At 43.0% G+C, this 25,364-nt stretch overlaps 1 protein-coding gene across 3 annotated transcripts in view; it reads left to right on the plus strand.

Annotated features, from left to right (window-relative positions):
• ANO1 (anoctamin 1) overlaps nt 1-25,364 on the plus strand; it is a 117,166-nt gene that overhangs the window by 71,238 nt on the left and 20,564 nt on the right. For 2 of the 3 annotated variants that reach the window (XM_073350660.1, XM_073350657.1), the window contains exons 10-16: nt 42-106; nt 2,352-2,486; nt 7,028-7,188; nt 18,522-18,604; nt 21,623-21,694; nt 23,625-23,702; nt 24,828-24,902. In XM_073350660.1, coding sequence (XP_073206761.1) covers nt 42-106; nt 2,352-2,486; nt 7,028-7,188; nt 18,522-18,604; nt 21,623-21,694; nt 23,625-23,702; nt 24,828-24,902 — 669 coding nt within the window. The remainder of the gene's footprint in view (nt 1-41; nt 107-2,351; nt 2,487-7,027; nt 7,189-18,521; nt 18,605-21,622; nt 21,695-23,624; nt 23,703-24,827; nt 24,903-25,364) is intronic. The other variant, XM_073350658.1, reaches the window with a different exon arrangement.

Raw genomic sequence — 25,364 nt, forward strand, 5'->3', positions numbered from 1 at the left:
TGATGCCTTATTTTAGCTTTCATTTGTGATTTATTTTATAGCTCCTGTGTGAGGAATGGGCAAGCTATGGAGTCTTTTATAAATACCAGCCAATTGACCTAGTGAGGTAAGGAGAATTCTAAATGTCCTGTTTCCAGGCAGAATTTTAGAAGTTTCATAAAGTTTTATGTAGTGTAATAGAATCATTAGATCTTCATAAACACAGATCCTGGAGCCCTTCCCCTACCTTCCACCAGACTGCCCTCATAAAGTTCACAGATACAGATATAGGGCCTGATTCTCTCCCTGGATTCTACTGGTTTCCCAGGCTCAGGATCCCTGGCAGTGGAAAGTCCTCCCTGGGGGATGATAAAGACACAAACCTTCTATAGGCTTAGAGCCCTTGATGCAGCTCAGAGAGAGAGCCGGGGGGGTGGGCAGAACTTGCTAGGGATGGGTCAGGGCCGGGGCACTCAGTATACGTGCTGATTCCCTGGCTAGAACATAAAGCTACCTTCCCTCGGTAGCAGGGGCGGCAGGTTTGCATAATTTTTGGTGGTGCCCAGAACAGGTCCAAGTCCCCCCCCCCCCACACACACACACCTGTCTTGTAAGCTGATATATATTTTTTAAAATAACGTAAAAATGTGAGGCTTCTGGCATGGGGCTGATAAAGAGGGGTTTGGGGTGTGGGAGGGGCTCAGACAGAGGGTTGGGGTGCAGGGGTGAGGGCTGTGGGGTGGGGCTGGGGATGAGGGGTTCACAATGCAGGAGGGGACTCAGGGATGGGGCAGAGGGTTAGGGTGCAGGGGGATGAGGGCTCTGGCTGGGGCTGGGAATGAGGGGTTTGAGGTGTGGGAGGGGCTCAGGGCTAGGGCAGAGGGTTGGGTGTGTGGGGGGGTGAGGGCTCTGGGATGGGGCAGGGATGGGGATAAGTGTTTGGGGTGCAGGCAGGCTGACCCAGGGCTGGGGCCAGAGAGGAGGACTCCCCCCAACCCTCTCCCTGCCAGCAGCAGCAAGCTCCAGGGGAGGGGCCTCCCCTCCCGCCCGGCAGCACACTCACCTCGCACCACTGTCACTGCACGTGGCCCTAGGGCCCCTCTCAGGTCCAGGAAGCCCCCTCGCCTGCCCTCCAGTGGGCTGGGGAGGGCTGCCATCACATGTGCACCTCCTCTCCTGCTGCTGCCTCTCACTGTAGCCTCACTGGGGGTGGGGGATGGGACTGCCCCTTGCCCAGTGTGGGGCAGGAGCAGTGACTGCAGGCGGGGGGAGGGTCCCGCTGGAAAAGGGAAGGGTCCGAAGTGGAAGGGAAGGGCAGGGTCAGCCTTCCCTGGCGCTAGTGGATGGGGGCATTAGGACCCTGCAGCAACAGTTGATGCTGGGAACCAGCAGAGCCCAGCGCAGCATGGAGTTGCAGGGGGCAGCCACCTGCTTGAGACAGGGACACTCTGGGGCCCAGGGGAGAAACACGGTGGCAGAAAGTGGGGGCCAGGGGAGATTCAGGGGAGGTACATGGGGGCAGCAGGCTCGGCTGGGAGAGAGACCGGCCCCAAATATTGGTGGAGCCGGGCCCTGAATATTGCTGGAGTCTGGGCACCCTGGGTCCATATAACTTGCCGCCCCTGCTCCATAGAGGCACTGTGGCAGGATATTGATAATACCTAGATATTTGTGCTTAGTTATTACAGTGACTATAGACCATTAGACAGACTGACAAAGCTTGAAAACCAGAAAGTGATGGGTCCAGATGGGAAACAGACATTTAGTTTAGTTACATCAGCCCTTTCAAGTGACTTAAACCAGAAAATGCATTTGGCTTAGCTTGCAGTTAAGTTTAAATTAAAGTTCCAATGGGAACGGGGACAAGGCTTTCTTTTCCTAAATTCCCACTTCACTCTCTCTCAGGTTGACCATGCATTCCCAATACATTCAAAAGTCCAGCTTACCACAATGGGAATTTAAGGTGCACAAAAGAATATAAGATTTTGAGGTTTTTTTCTTTTTATTGAGGACTAGTTTTGTTTGTCATAGTTGAGATTCAGAGTCCATGGAGTAATTTCAATAAAGAAAAGGGAAAAATTTTTGTTTAGGGAGATTTGATCATGGTAAATCTAAATATATCTGTTTAGACACACACAAGAGCAAAAGAGTTTGGCTAGTAGAGCTAACTGACTTTCTTGGTTCCTCCATCACTGGATTCATTCCAAGGGGCATGCAAAAAGGAATCCTCCTAGGGGAAATGCATTCCAGTTAGTCAAGAGTTTACTTTCCCCTTCAAGCTTAATACTGCTGTGATTCATAATTTTAGCCATGGTATATTTTAAGCTATAGTAAACATTTCACTGTTTTTTTTCCCCCTCAATGTATTTCAGAAAATACTTTGGAGAGAAGATTGGACTGTATTTTGCCTGGCTGGGAGTTTATACTGAAATGCTCATTCCTGCTTCCATTGTAGGGGTTATTGTGTTTCTGTATGGCTGTGCAACGGTGGATGAGAATATACCAAGGTAAAAAAAAATGCAAATTCTCACTTTTATTTCTTTACACATCCAAACGGCATTCAGAATCCAGTCTGTTATACATGTATGACACCAATTGTTTATTCAAGCTTTATGTTGGTGCTGAGTTGTAGGGTTGGAGCACTGAAATCTTCAATCCTACCTGGGACCAGGCTATCAGTTGGAATACTGGCCACAGCCCTTTTGCATCACTTATGCAGTGTGATAGAATAATGAGATCTTCATAAACACAGATCCTAGAGCCCCTCCCCTACCTTCCACCAGGCTGCCCTCATAAAGTTCATTCGTATCATTCATGGCATAGAAAGAATTCATACTGAATAGAGTTCAGAAATGTTCCTGAGGCTGTTCAGAATAGTTCAGAAATGTTCCACAGTATGCATCCGATGAAGTGAGCTGTAGCTCATGAAAGCTTATGCTCAAATAAATTGGTTAGTCTCTAAGGTGCCACAAGTCCTCCTTTTCTTTTTGCGAATACAGACTAACACGGCCGTTACTCTAAGACTTACAATGTGAGGCTTAAGGAGCTCGATCTATTCAGTTTATCAAAGAGGAGTTTGAGCGGTAACTTGATCATTGTGTACAGAGACTTAGATGTGGAAAAGATATCCGATGGAAGGGATTTTTATTCTTGGTGACAAAGATATAACAAAATCCAGTGGCTGGAAGTCAACTTTGAAATAAGATGCAATTTCCTAGCAGGGATGATGATTAAACTTTGAACATCTTACCTGGGTGGTGGTGAATTCACCATCATTGTTTGGAGTCTTCAAAATGAGATTAAATATCTTTCTAAAAGATATTCTTTAATTCAGCTTCTGGGAAAAATTCTGCCTGTGTGTGCAGGAAGTCACATGGAACATAGGATGGTCATAGTGGTCTCTTCTGGCATGAGAGTCTGTGAATCCTCATGTTTATTTGTTCCCTTCATGGGCCTTGGAGAGAACAGGAAGCTCTGCATTACCATCACCACACTCAAAACACTTGCAGTTCTGCTTCAAGATAATGAGTATGAGCAAATATCATGCTTCAGGGATTCAGTCAGTCACCTGCAGGGGTCAGGAAGGATATTTTCACCCAAAGCACAATTGGCCAGATGTATTTGGGATGAGAGTAGGGGGCAGTCACCTTCCTCGGAAGAATCAGGCAGTGGCCACAGCTGGAGATAGGACACCAGACAGGGTGGACTAATACTCTGAAGCAGCACAGAAAATCCTCTTTCTTAGAAGCTTGACTGGTATATCTTGTTCACATGCACAAGATACAACTGATCTCCACATTGGGGTTGAAAAGGAATTTCCCTCCAAATCATATTGGCAGAGACCTAGCAGGTTTGCAGCATGGAGCACGAATCACCTGCTAAGATCATCTGGGCAAATCTCACCTAATCAATTCCCCTCCATTTCAGGGGCCTCAAGGTGTTGCTGGCACCTCAGTCTCTCCTGTTTTCTGCTTGTGGCACACAACAATTTAAACCCAAGTAACTGGGCTCAGTATAGGAGTAATAGCGTGAAATTTACTAGCCTGTGATGTACAGGGCAGAGTAGATGATCTAATAGTCCCATCTGGCCTTAAACTCTGAAATCTATGAAAAGGTGCACAAGGTACATGAATTCACCCTGTGCAGCCAGTCTTTCTCCTTTGCACAATTCCAGCACAAGCCTTGCCTCTCTGCATCAGGTTGAATTCCAAACTTAGGCTGCAGTCATAAACACACAATGTGACTACTCAGGTGTATAACATCAGTCACATGTGTTTGCAGAATCAAGTGAGTACATGTGTTCATGTCAGATAATTTGGCAAAGTTTTAACATCAGTAAATTTTCTTATCTGTTGGAGTAAAGATACAATTAATCGTAAAATTGAATGTCCCTGCCAGCAGTTTAAGAATCTAGGCAGCCTGGTTCTGAAACAATTATAATTTAGAACTGCTGCATCATAAAACTTCCATATGCCTGATCAGAAATAGTTCACATCAATCAGGCCATTGGAGATGAGAAAAGATTAGTTTTCTGGGCGTTTGTTTTAGTTTTTCAGGTATAGTGGAAATATCAGTGCTATAGGATATGTAAAATAAATTAAGATAATTACATAATTTTGTATTGAACAACAGTTTTTCCTTCTGGTACTTGGTTGAAGCAACTAAAAACCCAAAATAAAATGCTACATATCTGTGAAAGTGTAGTGTCATTAAGGCCTAGAGTTTGGCACACCAGGAAGCTAGTTACAACTCCCCATTCCTGGAACCAGCTCTACACCAGACTCTGTCTGATGGACTGCATTAATATATGTATGCTGTCTGGCAATGGGTCCCAAGTGTCTATCTGCCAGCCTGCAAATGCCAGAACACAGTCAGCTTTGGCCACACCTCCTGCACGCCTCATCCATTTGAGCATTTTACATGTGATGGGTACTCTTCCACACCAGGGGAATCTTTAGGAGGGAACATTTGATCTCTTTCTGTTTCCTTTTAATGCTGGAGCTCTTAAAGGATTTGAAGCAGGTTTCAGGACTGAGTCCACACTATCCAATACTGGGCAAAAATGTTATGTTATCAGTATTCTACCACCTTAATAATCTAATAGTGAGTTATTATTATTTATTAATACAGTGCCATAGGTGTGCATGACAATGTATAAGTATTCACAGTATTCATCTAAGAGTTTGTTCTCCACAGCAGAAAGATAAAATATGTACAGAACAAAATACATGTTCTCAGAAAGTAGAATCTGGAAAACAGCTGTGGGTAAAAAAACAGATAGCATGTTGACAAAATAGAAGGTCACAGTTAAGCTTATGATGAATCAGCACTTGCTTAAGTTTTGAGTTTATATACACCTAAATCTCCAGAGATGTGACAAAATAATCGTGTGGCCTGTTGATGAGGTATGTGCTAAAAATAATTTATTTTAGCTCACTTGTTGACAGCGACTTTTCTGTCCTTTTCATAATTGTAGATCAGATCATTATATAAATTAATCTTAAAAGAACATAAAAAAATTGTGTAACCAGAACACAGATGTCATGTCTGTTATAAAGTAGTGGAAAGCATCTACTATGAACAACAAAGACAACTCAAGAATACATATGTCTAAACTACGTAATCTGGTCAAATTAGTAAAATCCAGGTGCCGGGTGTTTTTTAATTGTACTATTTAGTTATTTATTATACATTTTCAAAAAAGGCTTCTAATTTTGCATTTCCAGTTTTGCTTCCATAATCTGTTTTATGTGCAAATGATAGAAATTTAGATATCAATCAGGAACAACGATATCTGTGTCCACAAATCATGTAGTTGGATGTCTAGGGCAGATTTTCTGGTCCGATAGGGTTGCTTTGCATCAGTCCAACTGTTGACAAGCTTAGCAGCCAGCATAGAAGCTCCTCCAATATCCCCTTACCAGCCTCTAGAATAGGGGGGATTTCTGTGTCGACGATGTAGTGAGCTCATCTTCCTGCCCCAGATGCTAGAGTAGTTGCTGGGAATCATAGGCAGTCTTGCTTAAAGTAGAGCAATCCCCTTCCTGCTGTACTTTATGCTGGGCACTGGCACAGGTTAAAATCAATTTTGCCTATCACCTCACCAGTTCTATCCCTTGCTTAGCACAGCAGGACTAGAGAATCTAGCCCCGAAACTCTGTCACTTTCGCATGCTACTGATTGCACCTGCAATTGATTGTAGATGCAAAATTAGCATTTCAATTGAGGCACCTTAAAACATGTGGTGCTAAGATTCATGACTGTAGTAGTGGCCTAATTCCAACAATTCCAAGACACTCTTTCTCATGCGGCACAGCAAACTTTAGACCGGACTGCCAGATAGTCTCTTTTCCCCATTAAATGGAGTGCAGGTCAAAGCAAAAAACATTAGATCAATTTCATTTAATGAGTCCCTTCTAACAGTGTTGCCTTGATCTGAGGTCACATATTCCCGATAGTGTAGTTCCAGAGACAGAGCTAAGTGAGGGGGTTGTCTTGAGGACAGTAGAGAGGAAGAACAGTTTTGTGATTAAAGCACTGGAGATCGGAGTTCAATTTCCAGGTCTCCCACAGACACACTCTCTCTCTCTCTCTGCCTCAGTTCCCCATGTATCAAATGGGGTTAATACTTATTTTTCTCCTATCCTTTGTCTGCCTTTATTTACACTATAAGCACTTCAGAACAGGCTCTCTCTCACTTTGTGTTTATACAGTGAATAGCATAGGGCCTGATTCATTTCCTCTTGATGTCAATGGAGAGACTTCTGTTGACCTGAATGGGAATTGGATCAGGCCTATAGTGGGACCCTGATGTCATTTGGGGCTTCTAGGACTGACCATAACACTAAATAAGTAACAATACTAAGAAGAGGTTGAGAAATTAGAAGAAATATGAAGGGAGCATTTGGCAGCCCAGCAGGTTGAATGTGCATTCAGTGACTGGGAACATATGCAGAGGACAAATGCCTTATCAGAAGAAATGACCTGTGCATGGCAGATGAAATGTATTAACCTTACTCTTTGCATTTACTTGTCGCTTTCCTGGCAGTATGGAGATGTGTGATGAGAGAAACAACATCACCATGTGCCCTCTATGTGACAAAACGTGCAGCTACTGGAAAATGAGCTCTGCCTGCGCCACTGCTCGAGCGAGTCACCTGTTTGACAACCCAGCAACCGTCTTCTTCTCTGTCTTCATGGCTCTGTGGGGTACGAAATTTATGGCTTTGACGTGGGGTTTTTAATTCTCTTAAATACAGGAGGGAAACAAACAAACAAACAAACAAAAGCTAAACCAGTATTTTTATGCTCGGGCAGTTAATTATGTCAAGTTCCTCTTCACCCAGCCCCCTCCCTGCTTTTTTCCAATGAAACTGTCGTCCCTAAATTTATATGCTGGACTGAAGGTTAAAATTCAGGAGGTTGCTCAGACGAATATAAAATGAAATTGTTAGGCATATGTCATAAAACTGCTGCATGGCATGTCTAGATTTCATTAAGGGGATTGCATAGCTTGCCAACAAAATCTAGTTACAGAGCCAGCTTCCAAATTAGAACATTGCTGAAGAGATGTATAGAGTACGTGGGGCAGAGAGGGAAAAGAGGAGCGTAATGGCAGTTCGTGTCTCAGAACAAAACATGACTGAATTTTGCTGTGCTCATAAGTGCAATTAAGTTTATCAGGGAACAGGCCTGGACTAGTGGTCTGCACAGAGGACCATGAACATGAAGCTGCTGCGTTCTAATTATTTTTCGAATGCTGACTCCTCCTGAGCTCTTGAGCAAGTTTCTCTGCTTCAGTTTCCACTTGTAAAATTGAGTTGTTAATATTACCTGTCCCAGGGAAGTGTTGTGAGAATGAATTAGATAAAGTTTGTAAAGTGGTTAGAAGCATTGTGTAAGTGCTAAACATTATTACTATTGTCTCAGCTAGATTCCCTAGTGTGGACAGTAGCCTAGATGGTATCAGAAAATCCCAACACAGGAGATTTCTGTTGAAGAGAGATTCAGTGCTGAAGTAACACAAGGACTTATTCCTTTAGGATAGAGAACTCAGTTAGTCAAGATCATTGCCACTGGTGGGAAGCACAAAGCAATAGTTTCCTTTTAGCTGGTTGGGTGAACAGAGAGAACTCCAATTTCTAGCATTACTAATCTTTGTGGGTGACATTCACTTGCTGTGGGAGGTTTCATATAAGGCCCTCATGGCTATGGAACCGTCACCCTGGCCCTGCATGAGGGGGAATACCAGTTAAGTGACTAACCACATCCTCTTGAAGTCAGGGGGTTTCCATTAGGAGAGACAGAGATAGATGGTCTGGAGCCACTTGTGTACAAACCTAATACATAGGAACCCTGCACTAGGGAGCACAGACAAAGGCTAGCTGCCATTCCAGCCCACAGTCTGCATTTCAGCCTAATAGCCTGCTTCCGCTTCGGTGGGGGTAGATTCATTCCTGCCATCCACCACGTTGAATAGCCACAACGTCACTAGTACGTCACTAAAAGCAGCACAAGGAGATCTTTGCCTATGCAGGCTTTTATGTATGAGTAGTGAGCTCCGTTTTTGACACTGTATCTCATATAGTTCTGGAAATACAACCCTAGTTTCCATTTACTGAGGTATATAGGGAACCATTTTTTTTATTAGCAGTGATTTAAGATGAGGTTAGTGTATCCTTCAAAATAAAGTAATAACTTTGGTTTTGTGGCCAAAATTTATAAAAGGTGCAATACCATCTGCTATGTCTGAATATTCTGTTCAATGTAAGGTTGGAAGAGGGGTGGGTACCTATCATATGATCCTGTCGAGAGTTGGGTTAAAATGCACACAGCAAACAGGCATAATAAGATAATCAGCAGGAAATCTGAAGGAGAGGTGCAGAATCTGTGGTGGTCAGTGATCTTTTATCTTGAACAGCATCTTGTCATGTTACATATATTGAGAAATGTGATATAACCCAGAGCAGCATGCCAACCCATGTCAGAGACTTTAAATAGTCTGATTCTGTCAAACGGGTAATCAAATATCTACTTGCACGCTCTCTCTCTCTCTCTCTCTCTCTGTGTGTGTGTGTGCATTGACAGGTACTCCAATTGGTCTGCAGCCTACTCAAATGTATCATGACATGGAAGGTTGCCTGGATTCCATTTCTTAGCAGAGTATTTTGGTCTCCTCCACCCATTTTTGGTGACTGAAGGGGCAATCTCTATCATTGTGCAAAGTCAGAGTAAACGAACAACTTGGGGGGGGGTGTCAGCAAAACACCTCCCCTACAACTGCTTGTGTATTTGGATACTTGTATATCCTCCATCACCAGAGCATTTGAAAGCCTCACAGACATTTATGAATTTATTCTTTGGGGCAGAGAAGTATTGCCCTTATTTTACAATGAAGAACTGAGATATAAGGCAATCAAGGCCCTTCTTTTAAAAAAGTATTTAAGCATATGCCTAACTTAAACGCTTGAATTTTTCCATTAACTTTAATAGTACTACTTACATGCTTAAGTACCTCAAAGTAAGGCCTTAGGCCTGGATACATAAAGGTACGTCGGCACCTCTGTGTCATTTTTAGACGCCACCAGGATCCACAAGACTCCTACGTATTTTAGAGTAAGGCTATGTCAACACTGCTGCCTTTGTCAGCAAAACTTATGTCGCTCAGGGGTATAACTGTTCCACCCCCCTGCGTGACATAAGTTATACCGACATACGTGTTCATGTGCACAGCACTATGTCGGCGGGAGAAATTCTCCCACGAACATAGCTAGCGCCACTCGCGGGGGTCAGGTTTTTATGCTGACGGGAGAGCTCTTTGTATGCCCGTCGACATAACGCGTCTTCACCACATGCGCTGCAGCGGCACAGCTGTATCAGTTCAAGTGCACTGCTGCGGCATGCACTCTACACCTATGTTTCTGCCTCTGGGCTTGCACCCTGCTGCCTCCCTCTAGGCTAGGGTTCCCAGCCATCCAGGATTGTCCTGGAGTCTCCAGGAATCAAAGAGTAATCTTTCATTCAAGATTATGTCCTTTGTGATGAAACCTCCAGGAATACGTCCAACCAAAATTGGCAACCCTACTCTAGTTACCCAGATGTTTATCTCTTACCCTAAACCCCAGAGCAATCCACACCCAGGGGAAGATAGGCATTCATTCACCTAACTTGTGTGCTGGGCCTGATCCCGTCAGTGTGCTCAGAGGCTGCCACAACTCCACACAAAACAAGGGGGGGAAGGGAAAGTTTCTTATATGCTTTAGCCCAGTGGTGAGGGTACTTACCTAGGAAGTGGGAAACCAAGGGTTCAAGTCCCCCCTCTGCCTGAGGGGGAAAAGGGATTTGACCAGGAATCTGCCACTTCTCTTAGAGCCCCAACCACTGGACTATGGGATACTCTGATGTGGGACTCCTTCACTCTCCTGTAGAAGTTGTTCCACTTTCAATACATAATTGAATAATTAATATTAATTAGGCTGGAGGAAAAGGGAGAATCACTGTGTATCTTAGTGGTAAGAGCACTCAGTGGTGAGGTGACAGATCCATTCTCCTCATCAGGCAGAGGGGAGTGGACTTGAACGTGGGGTCTCCCACACCCCACGTGAGTACCCTCATCACTGGACTCAATGTTACAAGGGAGCTGTCTCTCACCCCCCAGCTGTTTTGTATGGAGTTGTGCAGCCTCTGACCACACCTACTGGATCAGGCCCTGAAGACAAATTTGGCAGAGGAACCCTTATCTTTCCCCAGTTCATGTATCACAAGCAGAGATAGGCACCTCCCTTCAAGGGGTGGGCCTCAGGACATATCAACTATCCCATTGGCTCCTGGCCTAGGTTACTGGCTTTTGTGGATTGCATTCCTGGGCACCTATGTCTCCCCATTCATTGTACAGGAAGCCTAGGCACCTAACTCAGGTCTTGTGGACTGCGGTGTTGTTCCTGTGATTATCTGGGTGCCTGAGACCCTTTGTGGATGTGGACCTAAGTGACTTCCACAAAATCACACAGGAAATCTCTGGAAGGGCTGGGAATGAAACTACGATAACCTGAGTCACAGAATAGGGCCTTAACTACAAGATCATCCTTCCTCTCTCACATGGCCAACCTGCCTGGCACCCACACAGTTATTCCACATCTGCTACTGTTGCTACAAGCCAATAACAAGCTTCCCAAAGACAGGGTTTTTCCCATACCATACCCTTATGTTTCCATGACTTACTGGTCTTTCTCACACCACCTCCAACACACATGCTGTATTGCTATGGAGACAAGAGTTCATTCCTTAGGTATCAGAAAGGTGAAGATTTTGTCACAGTTAGTTTTAGTAAAAGTCAGGGACAGGTCACGGGCAATAAACAAAAATTCACGGAAGCCCATGACCTGTCCCTGACTTTTACTAAAACTAACTGTGACAAAATGGGGCTGAGCCCAAGCCCTACTGTGGGAGGAGAGCAGGAAGGTCCCCCTGCCGCCCATGGTGGCTGACAGCTCCGGATTTCCCCACCACCTGCAGCAGCTCAGAGCTGCATGGGTGCCTACAGTGGCTCGAGCTCCAGGTGGCCCCCCACCATCTGTGGCTGTTGCGAGTTGTAAGGGGCCCTCCATCACCTGCAGCGACTCAGAGATCTGGGGTTCCCCTGCTGCCCATGACAGCTAGGAGCTGCGGGGGTCCCCGCTGCCCATGGCGTCTCGGAGCTCTGGGGCCAGCGGGTGAGAGCTCTGGGTCCCCCCCAACCTGTGGCTGCTGAGAGCCCCTCCACTGTGGCTCAGAGCTCAGAGCTGCAGGGACCCCCTGTCACCTGCAATACCTGGGAGCTGCGGATCCCCCATCTCTTAAATGAGCAGTCTGACATTGATTTTCTGTCCCCTAAAAATAAGGCCTGAATTTATGTGGTATGAAACCTCATCCAGAATCCCTCAAAATCCAGCTCAAATAATGATCTAGAAAGCAATCTACCAGAACCTTTGAGCTCAGTTTGTGTTTATGGGCACAGATGAAATGTGAAAATGCATGTGTGTTTAGCAGAAAGACATTCTTTCTTTGCTACTTCTTTGAACCTGCCGCACTCAGTTGGTGCTTCTCATATGAGTTAACAGATGGCTATGTTTCAGATGTAATATTTAATTTTACATTTTTCTAAGTTGATGCTGTAAAATGATTTCTGGTAGCAGCATGACACAATGTGTCTTTCATTTTCTCACTGTACATGGAAACTACAGACCACAGTGTAAGAGCTCCCAGGGACACAGAGAAGGGGCAGGCATTCAAGGATTATAGCATAGACTGTTTTAAGATATAATTATGATGTTACCAGTTTACAGGAAGCACAAGAGTTATAAAGGGGTTCAGCTGGAGGCTTTGTACGTGAGAATTTCACTTGGAGGACTGATGAATGCTAAAAGCATAGCCTGATTCCAGTCACCCTTTTATCTATATTAGTCTTTCTCTCCCCTCTCTGCCTCCAAGGTTTTACTGAATATCATGGGTACATCTTGTTGAGCACATCTGTTAGTATTCACTGCAGAAGAATTCTTGTGCGGTTAGCCTTTCTCAATGGACTTGCTTCTTTCATAATTACTTATTTACTGAACTGTGCTGGTTTGTTCCCAGCATTAAAATGTATGTCCTCTGAGAACTTCCTCCACCTCAAAGGCACGTACACTGATAAAGAACAGGGTTATTTGCTACAACTCAAGAGTTGTTTTCATATTGCTCCTTTTTCCTGGGTCTAGCCTGTTAAAAACAAAATGACTGCTGCACAGTGGATTCCCTTACAATGGCCATTAAAAAGCTCCCTATCTGCAACACTTATCAGGTTTGGTCTACATGCAGTTTTTGTATAACTATTTTGGTTACGTGTGTGATCATTTATTGAAACAGTTATACTAGTAAAACCTCTAGTATGGACATATTTACATCAGTATAAAGGTGTCTTATACAGTATAGCTTAGGGTATGTCTACACTACGAAATTAGGTCGAATTTATAGAAGTCGTTTTTTTAGAAATCGGTTGTATATATTCGAGTGTGTGTGTCCCCACAGAAAATGCTCTAAGTGCATTACGTGCTTTAACTCGGCGGAGTGCTTCCACGGTACCGAGGCGAGAGTCGACTTCCGGAGTGTTGCACTGTGGGTAGCTATCCCACAGTTCCCGCAGTCTCCGCTGCCCATTGGAATTCTGGGTTGAGATCCCAATGCCTGATGGGGCTAAAACATTGTCGCGGGTGGTTCTGGGTACATATTGTCGGGCCCCCATTCCCTCCCTCCCTCCGTGAAAGCAGCAGCAGACAATTGTTTCGCGCCTTTTTTCTTGAGTTACCTGTTCAGATGCCATACCATGGCAAGCATGGAGCCCGCTCAGGTAACCGTCACCGTATGTCTCCTGGGTGCTGGCAGACGTGGTACTGCATTGCTACACAGCAGCAGCAACCCCTTGCCTTGTGGCAGCAGACGGTGCAGTAGGACTGGTAGCCGTCATCGTCATGTCCGAGGTGCTCCTGGCCACGTCGGCCAGGAGCACCTGGGCAGACATGGGTGCAGGGACTACATTAGAAGGGACTTGACCAGGTCATTCTCTTTAGTCCTGCAGTCAGTCCTATTGAACCATCTTATGGTGAGCAGGCAGGCGATACGGATTGCTAGCAGTCCTACTGTACCATCTTCTGCCGAGCAGCCATGAGATGTGGATGGCTTGCAGTCCTTCTGCACTGTCTGCTGCCAGCCAAAGATGTAAAAGATAGATGGAGTGGATCAAAACAAGAAATAGACCAGATTTGTTTTGTACTCATTTGCTTCCCCCCCTCCCCCATCTAGGGGACTCATTCCTCTAGGTCACACTGCAGTCACTCACAGAGAAGGTGCAGCGAGGTAAATCTAGCCATGTATCAATCGGAGGCCAGACCAACCCGCTTGTTCCAATAAGAACAACTACTTAGGTGCACCATTTCTTATTGGAACCCTCCGTGAAGTCCTGCCTGAAATACTCATTGATGTAGAGCCACCCCCTTTGTTGATTTTAATTCCCTGTAAGCCAACCCTGTAAGCCATGTCGTCAGTCGCCCCTCCCTCCGTCAGAGCAACAGCAGACAATCGTTCCGTGCCTTTTTTCTGTGCGGATGCCATACCAAGGCAAGCATGGAGGCCGCTCAGCTCACTTTGGCAATTAGGAACACATTAAACACCACACGCGTTATCCAGCAGTATATGCAGCACCAGAACATGGCGGAGCGATACCGGGCGAGGATGTGACGTCAGTGCGGTCATGTGAGTGATCAGGACATGGACACAGATTTCTCTCAAAGCATGGGCCCTGCCAATGCATGCATCATGGTGCTAATGGGGCAGGTTCATGCTGTGGAACGCCGATTCTGGGCTCGGGAAACAAGCACAGACTGGTGGGACCGCTTAGTGTTGCAGGTCTGGGACGATTCCCAGTGGCTGCGAAACTTTCGCATGCGGAAGGGCACTTTCATGGAACTTTGGGACTTGCTTTCCCCGGCCCTGAAGCACATGAATACCAAGATGAGAGCAGCCCTCACAGTTGAGAAGTGAGTGGTGATAGCCCTGTGGAAGCTTGCAACGCCAGACAGCTACCGGTCAGTTGGGAATCAGTTTGGAGTAGGCAAATCTACTGTGGGGGCTGCTGTGATGCAAGTAGACCACGCAATCAAAGATCTGCTGATATCAAGGGTAGTGACCCTGGGAAATGTGCAGGTCATAGTGGATGGCTTTGCTGCAATGGGATTCCCTAACTGTGGTGGGGCCATAGACGGAACCCATATCCCTATCTTGGCACCAGAGCACCAATCCGGCGAGTACATAAACCGCAAGGGGTACTTTTCAATAGTGCTACAAGCTCTGGTGGATCACAAGGGATGTTTCACCAACATCAACGTGGGATGGCCGGGAAAGTTACATGATGCTCGCATCTTCAGGAACTCTGCTCTGTTTCAAAAGCTGCAGGGAGGGACTTTATTCCCAGACCAGAAAATAATTGTTGGGGATGTTGAAATGCCTATAGTTATCCTTGGGGACCCAGCTTACCCCTTAATGCCATGGCTCATGAAGCTGTACACAGGCAGCCTGGACAGTAGTCAGGAGCTGTTCAACTACAGGCTGAGCAAGTGCAGAATGGTGGTAGAATGTGCATTTGGACGTTTAAAGGCGCGCTGGCGCAGTTTACTGACTCACTTAGACCTCAGCGAAACCAATATTCCCACTGTTATTACTGCTTGCTGTGCGCTCCGCAATATCTGTGAGAGTAAGGAGGAGACATTTATGGCGGGGTGGGAGGTTGAGGCAAATCGCCTGGCTGCTGGTTACGCGCAGCCGGACACCAGGGCAGTTAGAAGAGCACAGGAGGGAGCGGTACGCATCAGAGAAGCTTTGAAAACCAGTTTCATGACTGGTCAGGCTACGGTGTGAAAATTCTGTTTGTTTCTCCTTGATGAAACCCCCCGCCCCTTGGTTCACTCTACTTCCCTGTAAGCTAACCACCTTCCCCTCCTCCCTTCGATCACCGCTTGCAGAGGCAATAAAGTCATTGTTGCTTCACATTCATGCATTCTTTATTCATTCATCACACAAATAGGGGGATGACTACTAAGGTAGCCCAGGAGGGGTGGTGGAGGAGGGAAGGAAAATGCCACATAGCACTTTAAAATTTACAACTTTAAAATTTATTGAATGCCAGCCTTCTGTTTTTTGGGCAATCCTCTGTGGTGGAGTGGCTGGTTGGCCGGAGGCCCCCCCACCGCGTTCTTGGGCATCTGGGTGAGGAGGCTATGGAACTTGGAGAGGAGGGCGGTTGGTTACACAGGGACTGTAGTGGCAGTCTGTACTCCAGCTGCCTTTGCTGCAGTTCAGCCATACACTGGAGCATACTGGTTTGATCCTCCAGCAGCCTCAGCAATGAATCCTGCCTCCTCTCATCATGCTGCTGCCACATTTGAGCTTCAGCCCTCTCTTCAGCCCGCCACTTACTCTCTTCAGCCCTCCACCTCTCCTCCCGGTCCTTTTGTGCTTTCCTGCACTCTGACATTATTTGCCTCCACGCATTCATCTGTGCTCTGTCAGTGTGGGAGGACAGCATAAGCTCAGAGAACATTTCATCACGAGTGCGTTTTTTTTTCTTTCTAATCTTCACTAGCCTCTGGGAAGGAGAAGATCCTGTGATAATTGAAACACATGCAGCTGGTGGAGAAAAAAAAAGGGACAGCGGTATTTAAAAAGACACATTTTATAAAACAGTGGCTACACTCTTTCAGGGTAAACCTTGCTATTAACATTACATACATAGCACATGTGCTTTCGTTACAAGGTCGCATTTTGCCTCCCTCCCACCGCGTGGCTACCCCCTCAACCCTTCCCCCCTCCCCGTGGCTAACAGCGGGGAACATTTCTGTTCAGCCACAGGCAAACAGCCCAGCAGGAACAGGCACCTCTGAGTGTCCCCTGAAGAAAAGCACCCTATTTCAACCAGGTGACCATGAATGATATCTCACTCTCCTGAGGATAACACAGAGAGATAAAGAACGGATGTTGTTTGAATGCCAGCAAACATACACTGCAATGCTTTGTTGTACAATGATTCCCGAGTACGTGTTACTGGCCTGGAGTGGTAAATTGTCCTACCATGGAGGACGCAATAAGGCTGCCCTCCCCAGAAACCTTTTGCAAAGGCTTTGGGAGTACCTCCAGGAGAGCCGTGAATGCTAGGGCAAATTAATCTTTTCACATGCTTGCTTTTAAACCATGTATAGTATTTTAAAAGGTACACTCACCAGAGGTCCCTTCTCTGCCTGCCGGGTCCAGGAGGCAGCCTTGGGTGGGTTCAGGGGGTACTGGCTCCAGGTCCAGGGTGAGAAACAGTTCCTGGCTGTCGGGAAAACCGGTTTCTCCGCTTGCTTGCTGTGAGCTATCTACAATCTCATCATCATCATCATCTTCTTCGTCCCCAAAACCTGCTTCCATGTTGCCTCTATCTCCATTGAAGGAGTCAAACAACACTGCTGGGGTAGTGGTGGCTGAACCCCCTAAAATGGCATGCAGCTCATCATAGAAGCAGCATGTTTGGGGCTCTGACCCGGAGCGGCCATTCACCTCTCTGGTTTTCTGGTAGGCTTGCCTCAGCTCCTTAAGTTTCACGCGGCACTGCTTCGGGTCCCTGTTATGGCCTCTGTCCTTCATGCCCTGGGAGATTTTGACAAAGGTTTTGGCATTTCGAAAACTGGAATGGAGTTCTGATAGCACGGATTCCTCTCCCCATACAGCAATCAGATCCCGTACCTCCCGTTCAGTCCATGCTGGAGCTCTTTTGCGATTCTGGGACTCCATCATGGTCACCTCTGCTGATGAGCCCTGCATGGTCACCTGCAGCTTGCCACACTGGCCAAACAGGAAATGAGATTCAAAAGTTCACGGTTCTTTTCCTGTCTACCTGGCCAGTGCATCTGAGTTGAGAGTGCTGTCCAGAGCGGTCACAATGGAGCACTCTGGGGTAGCTCCCGGAGGCCAATACCGTCGAATTCTGTCCACAGTACCCCAAATTCGACCCTGCAAGGCCAATTTAAGCGCTGATCCACTTGTCAGGGGTGAAGTAAGGAAATCGCTTTTAAGAGCCCTTTAAGTCGAAAAAAAGGGCTTCATCGTGTGGATGGGTGCAGGTTTACATCGATTTAATGCTGCTAAATTCAACCTAAAGTCTTAGTGTAGACCAGGGCTCATTCTCCTTTATTTTACTTCCCTAATGGGAATAACTTATAAGTACCTTTATACCAATATAACTGTGTCCACACTTGGGGATGAGCTAGGGGGAAGGGGGGTCATACCACTTTAACTATACCAGTATAGTTAGAGATCTGCAACTGTTATGTATGGACAAAACTAATACTGTTCAGCTTGCTAGGCAGCCATATACAAATGACACCTGCTAATATCATTACAGAGACACAAAATATTAGTTAAATTTGATTTGAACACCTAACTCCCTGAGGTACCTTTGAAAATTCCAGCCTTAATCGTGCACTTAACTATCCGCTACCAGGAACAAACAAAGGTTTTGTGGGTATATGAGCATTTCTTTTGGCTCCCATAGTTAAAAGTTGGCTCCCAGAGTTTGGCCCTTAGTATTTACCAAGTACTCCTACTGGAGAACTCAGAATTCTCACTAACATAAATTTCCATTTACAATTTAATTATAAATTATTTTTAAAAACAGCTCCTGAAATTAAACTGCCCTAATAACTAGCCACCTTCTGTCCAAACCTAATGGAAGTTTTGGATGTACCAGATATGCAAAACCAGGCCCTTATGCATAATAGTTTTACTTATTAACATCTTGTAGATATCAGGCCAATTCTGCTCTCAGTTGTTCTCAGTGGAGATCCTCTGGGTTTACACCAGGGTAACTGAGAATAAATTTGACCCAACACACCTAAGCAGATACTTTAGACAAATTCTAACCCAGGCCAATTTGATTTTGAAGACCTTATAAATGGTCCAAATAACTATGCTCTAACAAACTTTTTTTTAATTTCTAGCTGCCACTTTTATGGAACACTGGAAGAGAAAACAGATGCGTCTCAACTATAGGTGGGATCTGACTGGGTTTGAAGAGGAGGAGGTTAGTATTTAAGTTGGTTTGGTTTGACTCCATTTCCTGGTTTTGTTTTGTTACATTTTAACTTCAATAGTTACACTGTAAATGGCGCCTTACTCTAAACTGTTAAGACTTTGCTTCATGGAATACTGCAAGATTTTTGCAGTAATTCCTTGGTGCAAAGGAAAATCCTGTATGTGAACTATTTCTGAGTTTTTTATTATGGGTGTATTGCTAGCACATCTTGTTACCATGGAAGCATAATTGTATATCTACAACAACACGCCTCACACACACACACACACACACACACACACACACACTGTTTTTAAAAAAATTATGTTAGGTCATACCTAGTAATGCAGGCACGGAATATATTGCTCATACATAATTCCCTGACTCAAGAAAGGATATTAAAAGCAGAGAGACTTACTCACCTCTTAGCTACTCTGCTATAAGTCAGGAATGGCTCTGTCAAAGTTGATAAAGTTTACACCATTGTAAAGCCAGCATGAAGAACTAGTTTCTGAAAATGGCATAGTTGCTCCATTCAAGCCAATGGGAAAAGCTCCCATAAACATTAATGGTGCAGGATCACATTTTAATCAGGAAAATTTTGTGGAAAATACTGCAGGTACATTGGTATGGAGCATTGTGTAAAAACACTAGGACACAAATTTGGAGGTTGTCTTTGCCGTGTGTGCCAAAAGACATGTTTGGGAGTGGTTAGAGATAGGAATATCCAAGCAAAAGAGTACTAAATATATAATATATGCAAAAGAGTGCTGAATATTAAAATGTTTATGGAATAAAAGGAAAAGAGTCATTTTGAGGATCTACATTTCAAAGCCCTTGATCCAAAGTCCATTGGAGGCAGTTGTAGGTTATCACTGGCTTCAATACGTTTTGGATGAGACCCTAGCCGCACAATTCATTTGAGCATCTTTGGCATACACAAAAAACCCATAGAAGATAAGGAGAACAGTTTAGATTTATTCCATCTCAGGTGTTTTGGGTTTTTTAGAAACAATATTTGGATTGCAAATTGGAATTGAAGGCAATGGGAGTTCTGAGTGATAAATATTTTGGGCTTTATTCAGCTCAAAAAACCATTCAAAGCCATCACTCAGGTGCAGCTGTTCCACTAACTTCCATGAGAGCTGAACTGGGCCCAATATCTTTGTAAAGTTCATTTCTTGGGATTTATGCCTGTACTTCTTTTATTAAAAATATGACTGCCTGTGCAATCTAGACATAGTGATTATATTCACAAAAAATATTATTCAGTTATATGGGAGTGTATTGTAGGACACTCCTTTTCTTTTTGCGAATACAGACTAACACGGCTGTTACTCTGAAACCTGTCTTTTATTAAACAGTGTGTCATGCTATCTGATGGGCCTGATATAATTATTCTACAAAAGCTTTTTTATTTTTAATTGACTTCTCAGAAGAAAGTTTGGTTTCTAAGGTCCCAGTCCTGATAAGTTCTCCGTGCAAGCATATCCTGTGCCAATGCATGCTGCAGGATTGGGACCTGCAATTTTATTGGATGACAATAGGAGGATGCTTTTTTTCCTAGCTATTGTAAGATGACTATCCTTTTATTTTTGGTATCTAATTGTTAGCATACATGAAAGTGGAAAGGATTAACTGTATCTTTCCAACAGCTATCCCCTTCGTGGGTGTGTTCAGAGTTCTCTGCAGTAAAAACAATGTCTGACCAGAGACAGCAGCTGTTAATAAAGTATATTTTACTCTCCACTTAATATGCTCCCCGCTAGCTCCCCTTGTTTAGCAGCACACTTACGCTCCTAACTTCCCATTGACTTCAATGGGACTTAAGCAGATGCTTAAATGCTTGCTGAATCAGGATCTTAGATGGCATCCTAAAATACTAAAATATTTAATCTTCTGTAGGGTACATTTATTCAGTAAACTCTTTGATGCAGTAATGTTAGTATCTCTTCAATATGAAAACAAGAGCAGACTGGTTTTTCCTGGTTGTGTCTATCCATCCACTCTATCTATCATGTTGTTGCATGTGATTTAAAAAAAATAAATTCAGTGCAATTTGCAACAGTGCAGTAATCATCTTTTTTGTTTGTTTTTTGTGTTTTGTTTTTTTCTTTCTTTTCTGGTTTCCTGAAGGAGGCAGTCAAGGTTTGGAATTTTTTTAATTGCTCTACCTTTTTTATTACCTGTCTATCAGTGAAAGGTATCTTTTTGATTTCACCCACTTCTTTTTTCCAGCATCTAATTTCCTTAAAGCTCCCACTACAGCTTTCTTTCCTTTTTTCCAGTGGTTGGTCTTTTTTTTTTTCAAATCCATTCTATTTTTCCATCCAGTGCATTCTTGTGGGTATTTTTGGAATCCTTCAGCTGTTTTGTTCCTTCTATTTCGGGTTATTTTCCTATATCTCCTCTTTTCATTGTATGTGGCTAGTTTAATATGCAGTGTCTGTTGCATTGCAAAGATGTACCTTTCTAGGGATGTTGCTGTAGGTATGAATAAATTTGGTATCCAAACTTGGCCCACCTGAGGGCCTCATTGGCAACTTGCCAGTACCCCAAGAGCTGCACATATTTTGCCTAAATTATAGCAGATAACAGCTACCCTTCAAGAAGCATGGTTCATAAAGATTATAGTTTGTAGAATGCAATGTTTCATCTTGATCCAAATGGCAATGTCTCATATCAAGATGGAACATCAAATGTTGTGATCTGTAGTCTCTGCAAGCTGCACTGTAAATCACAATGACCCAAGCTTGATCTGCACAGGGTTACACTTGATATATTCTGTAGAGCTTTTTTCTGTTTCCTAAACATTTATTCCAAGGAACAGAATTTAGAATGATATAGTACTTAAAAGATTTTAGCTACAATATGCTATCAACATTACATTAGTGATATGTATAGTAAATTAGAATTCAGTATGAGAAACTGGAAACTAGTAGGAACTGGACTTGTCATTTGTTCATATATAGATGAACTAGGAAATCGATATAATTTCTTTACTATTAAATGTGACTTATTTCACAGGCTCATCCAAGAGCAGAATATGAAGCTAAAGTATTAGAAAAATCACTGAGGAAAGAATACATACATAAAAAGGTATGGTAAAATATTTATTTCTTTAACCACGTAAACTTCTTTGGTGAACAAATCCATTTACAGATGACTTGACCAAGATTTTGGAAACAAAAATAAACATAAAGACACTGTTGTATATCACATGTAAGCTTTCAAACATTTCTTTAACCATTAATTACATTTGCAGTAGTACATACATTTCATATATATAAAGCTTGTACAACTCTAGAAATGACTTCAATGTTTGGGTATAAGATATATTTTAATAGAATTCTTCACCTATCATTTGAATTCTTATTAGGCTATGGATAAAGTTTGAGAAATCTATAACTTAACCTGGTATCTTGCAGTATTATAAGTAACTAGAACTTCTCAGGAGAGATTCTCATGCCTTCCTAGCATCCATCATCATAACAACATGCTAATTGTTTGGGTCAAACCTTGAGGTCCTTTACTTATTCCAATCAAAGTTTGGCTGAATAAGAACTGAGCAAAATCTGAATGCTGATTCATATCCTACTGCAGATTTTCCCACAGGAGAGGTATCTGGAAGAGGAAAACTCAGTAAGCATCTCTGATGGATTTTCCTCCCTACTTTTCCATTGGGAAATTAAGATTTGCTTTCTCCTTCTTTATGGTGTATGTATCTATTGGAATGGACTGTTCACAAATTTAAAAATGCATCTAAAAGACAAATGTTCAGCCACTGGATTGGAATCTGGCTTTCTGCGCTTAGGTCTTGAGATGTTTGTGGCTTTTAAAAATCCCATGGCATTTAATAAAATAGTTACTAAAATAATTAATAATAATACTAACCCCAATATCCTGGCTGGATTCCAGCTTGGGCAATAACCTTCCACATTTCTAAATATAATCCCCCTGCCATCTCAGCTGAATAAGGTATCCTTCACTTCTGGTCCCAACTTCTTTTGTTGTGTTGTGGTTAAACAGTTGCTACGTGTCACCCCAGAGGTGGCTGCATTTCAGTGGTGAATGAAGTGATACCTGTGAGAAGCTTGTACAGCATAGCAGACATTTGGATTGTAAGACACATTGGTATCCTTCAAGATAGAAGGTATTCTGTAAATGCCGGCTATTATTATAGCCAGTTATCATATGACAATTAGATTACTTAGTGATGGACACCTATCTACTTAGTGATGGAATTATTTTAATTTTGTCTGTTTTGTTTTCTTACATGCTGACATTTAGGTATAGTTTGGCCATTCTTAAACAATGGCATCAGCTGGTTCAAATACATTTTAGTTAGACTATAGCAGAAAATGTTCAAGCTTAACCTCTTTAATATGAAAGGGTTTTAATTTCAGTGTGGAATATCTTACATGCAGCATCACTTTAAAAAAAAAAGAAGCTTTTTTGTGATGAAGAAAGAAGATCTGAATATGTTGTTTTTATTTCCCCAGCAAAAGTGGGGGGCTTTCTACTTTTAATACTTTAGAAATACAAGTCTCACTCCTGTAAATTTCAGCCTAAAGTGCCAATGTATTAAAGCTTGCAGTAAACATCCCTTCTGAGACTTCTTGGAAGCCAGTCAAACCAGGAAAAAACAGACCTGAAATTCCTGATATTTCTCAGACCAAACCTCAAAATGAAAAAAAAACTTTCAGAAGAGAAGTCTTTCAGGCTTTCTTTATGCATCATAAAGAAGAAGAAAAGGGCCTGATATTTTGTAAATTCTTTGCAGGTCACCTTTAAAAGTGGGATTTCTTCCAGATAGTGGGTTGTTGGGTTTTTTTTGGTTTTATTTTTATTTTTTTTAATAAACCTGAAGCTGGAACACAAATCATTGAGCAAACTAATGAAGTACTTGTTGCTAAATTGCACTGTGTACTTACTCAGCAGAGAGAGTGTGGATTAATTTGGCATTGTTAGTCAATGCTTTGTAACGTTGTATCGCATGGTCCTTTTTTTTCCCTTTGATTGCCATCAGAAGCGTCGACATTTGCCAGAAGAGACAGCAAACAAATGGAGACAGAGAGTTAAGGCAGTCATGGCTGGGGTGAAATTGGTACATTTCATTCAAATTTATGGAGAAACTCAAACTATGAGTAATTATGGAAGACACAAATTGATTGTTTTGGTTGTTGAACCTTTGTTTAATATTCACGTTCAGTTGTTATTTTCTCCTCTCTTCGGCACCCAGAAAGACACTGTGTTTACGTGTAGTGGGGATGGCACTGCATGGCTAATCTTTGGGTTACCATATTGAATGGATGTTGCATTTTTGTAATGAAGCATGTGCCACATGTTTGACAGAGTTGCCTGCTGTTCTATTAGACAACATGCATGTAACTTTGAATGAGATATTGTTGTTCAGTACAATGTAGTGTCATCTTCTTTCATGTTACTTTCCTTTGCCATTTTCTTTCCGCTCTTAAGAAATCACTCTCATGCTGCAAACTTTACAAATGAAATCAGATCAGAGATGACTTTCTAAATGAGATTGTCATTCCCAGATAGATTGTGTGATCAAAATTAATAGAGTGATCAAATATAGTAAGTGTGATCCTGCAGAGATTTTGCATGTGAGTAACTTATCTCATGGGTAGTCTCGCTGGCATCAATATTATTCATGTGTGTAAAAGTTACTCATAGTTAGGTGTTCACAGGATTAGATCCATAGCAAAGGAAAATCAACCCTGGCAACATTGCACTAAGGGCCCAATCCTGAACAGCCTTCCCCATGTGAGCAATCTATATTGCAATGGGATAACCTATAGGATTAAGTATTCCTCATGTGAGTAAGGCTTGCAGGGACAGTCCTAATGGTGCTTTATTGAAAACATATTCTAACAAAAAAAGTTTAAATCTTTTCTGGGAAAGGAAAATAAAATATTTACACTAGGAGAAATCTAATTTCACAGTGTAATAGTTTACTTGAGTGTGTTTCTCAAAAAAGCTGTTCAGACTCATTTATACAATGCAGGACTTAGCACCAAATTGAAGCTAAATGTGCTGTAAGAAGTTTACCTGTATAAAATTGTATCTTTAAACATGTGTCCTTCCACCTTCTAACTGGTTGCGTGTTTGATTGTTTTCCTGTGCCTTGGTGTTTTTGTTACAAGAACAAATAGAAGGGATCTTTTTAGATGCTGTATTAAATTACAGGGTGGATTTTTTTTTCATATTTTAGACTGATAAAGAGAAACTGACATGGAAAGATCGTTTTCCAGCATATTTTACCAATTTTGTTGGCATTATCTTCATGGTAAGTATTTCCTGGCAAATATTTAAGATTCACCTTAGTGAGTCATTGTGAAATCCATCTTTTACAATGGACACATCTTTATCTAGGAGAAAAAACTATTTGATCACTTTAAAGTTTAAATCATTTGAAAATCACTTTGCTCAGGTGGTACTTGACTTTTGTTTTGCTTGTATGTCTTTCTTTCATAGTGTCCTTAATGAGAACTGGGAAACAAAAGATATATTTCTCTATAAAACTGTACACTTCCCATGCACTGCTTTGAAAGGGATGGTAATTTACCACACGCAGTCTGCTTTGGAGAGTTTGTCAGTCATGGGTTCTTTTGGATTACAGGTTCCAAACTGAGTGTGTCTTCTCTTACATCTGAGTCAGAGCAATCGAAGTTCACCAGTTACATGTAACACAGGGTCTGTAATTCAGAAGATGGGCAGAAAATTGCTGTAGTTATTATGACTCAGATTG

This window comes from Lepidochelys kempii, chromosome 6, assembly GCF_965140265.1.
Source record: "Lepidochelys kempii isolate rLepKem1 chromosome 6, rLepKem1.hap2, whole genome shotgun sequence".
Classification (NCBI taxonomy): domain Eukaryota; kingdom Metazoa; phylum Chordata; order Testudines; family Cheloniidae; genus Lepidochelys; species Lepidochelys kempii.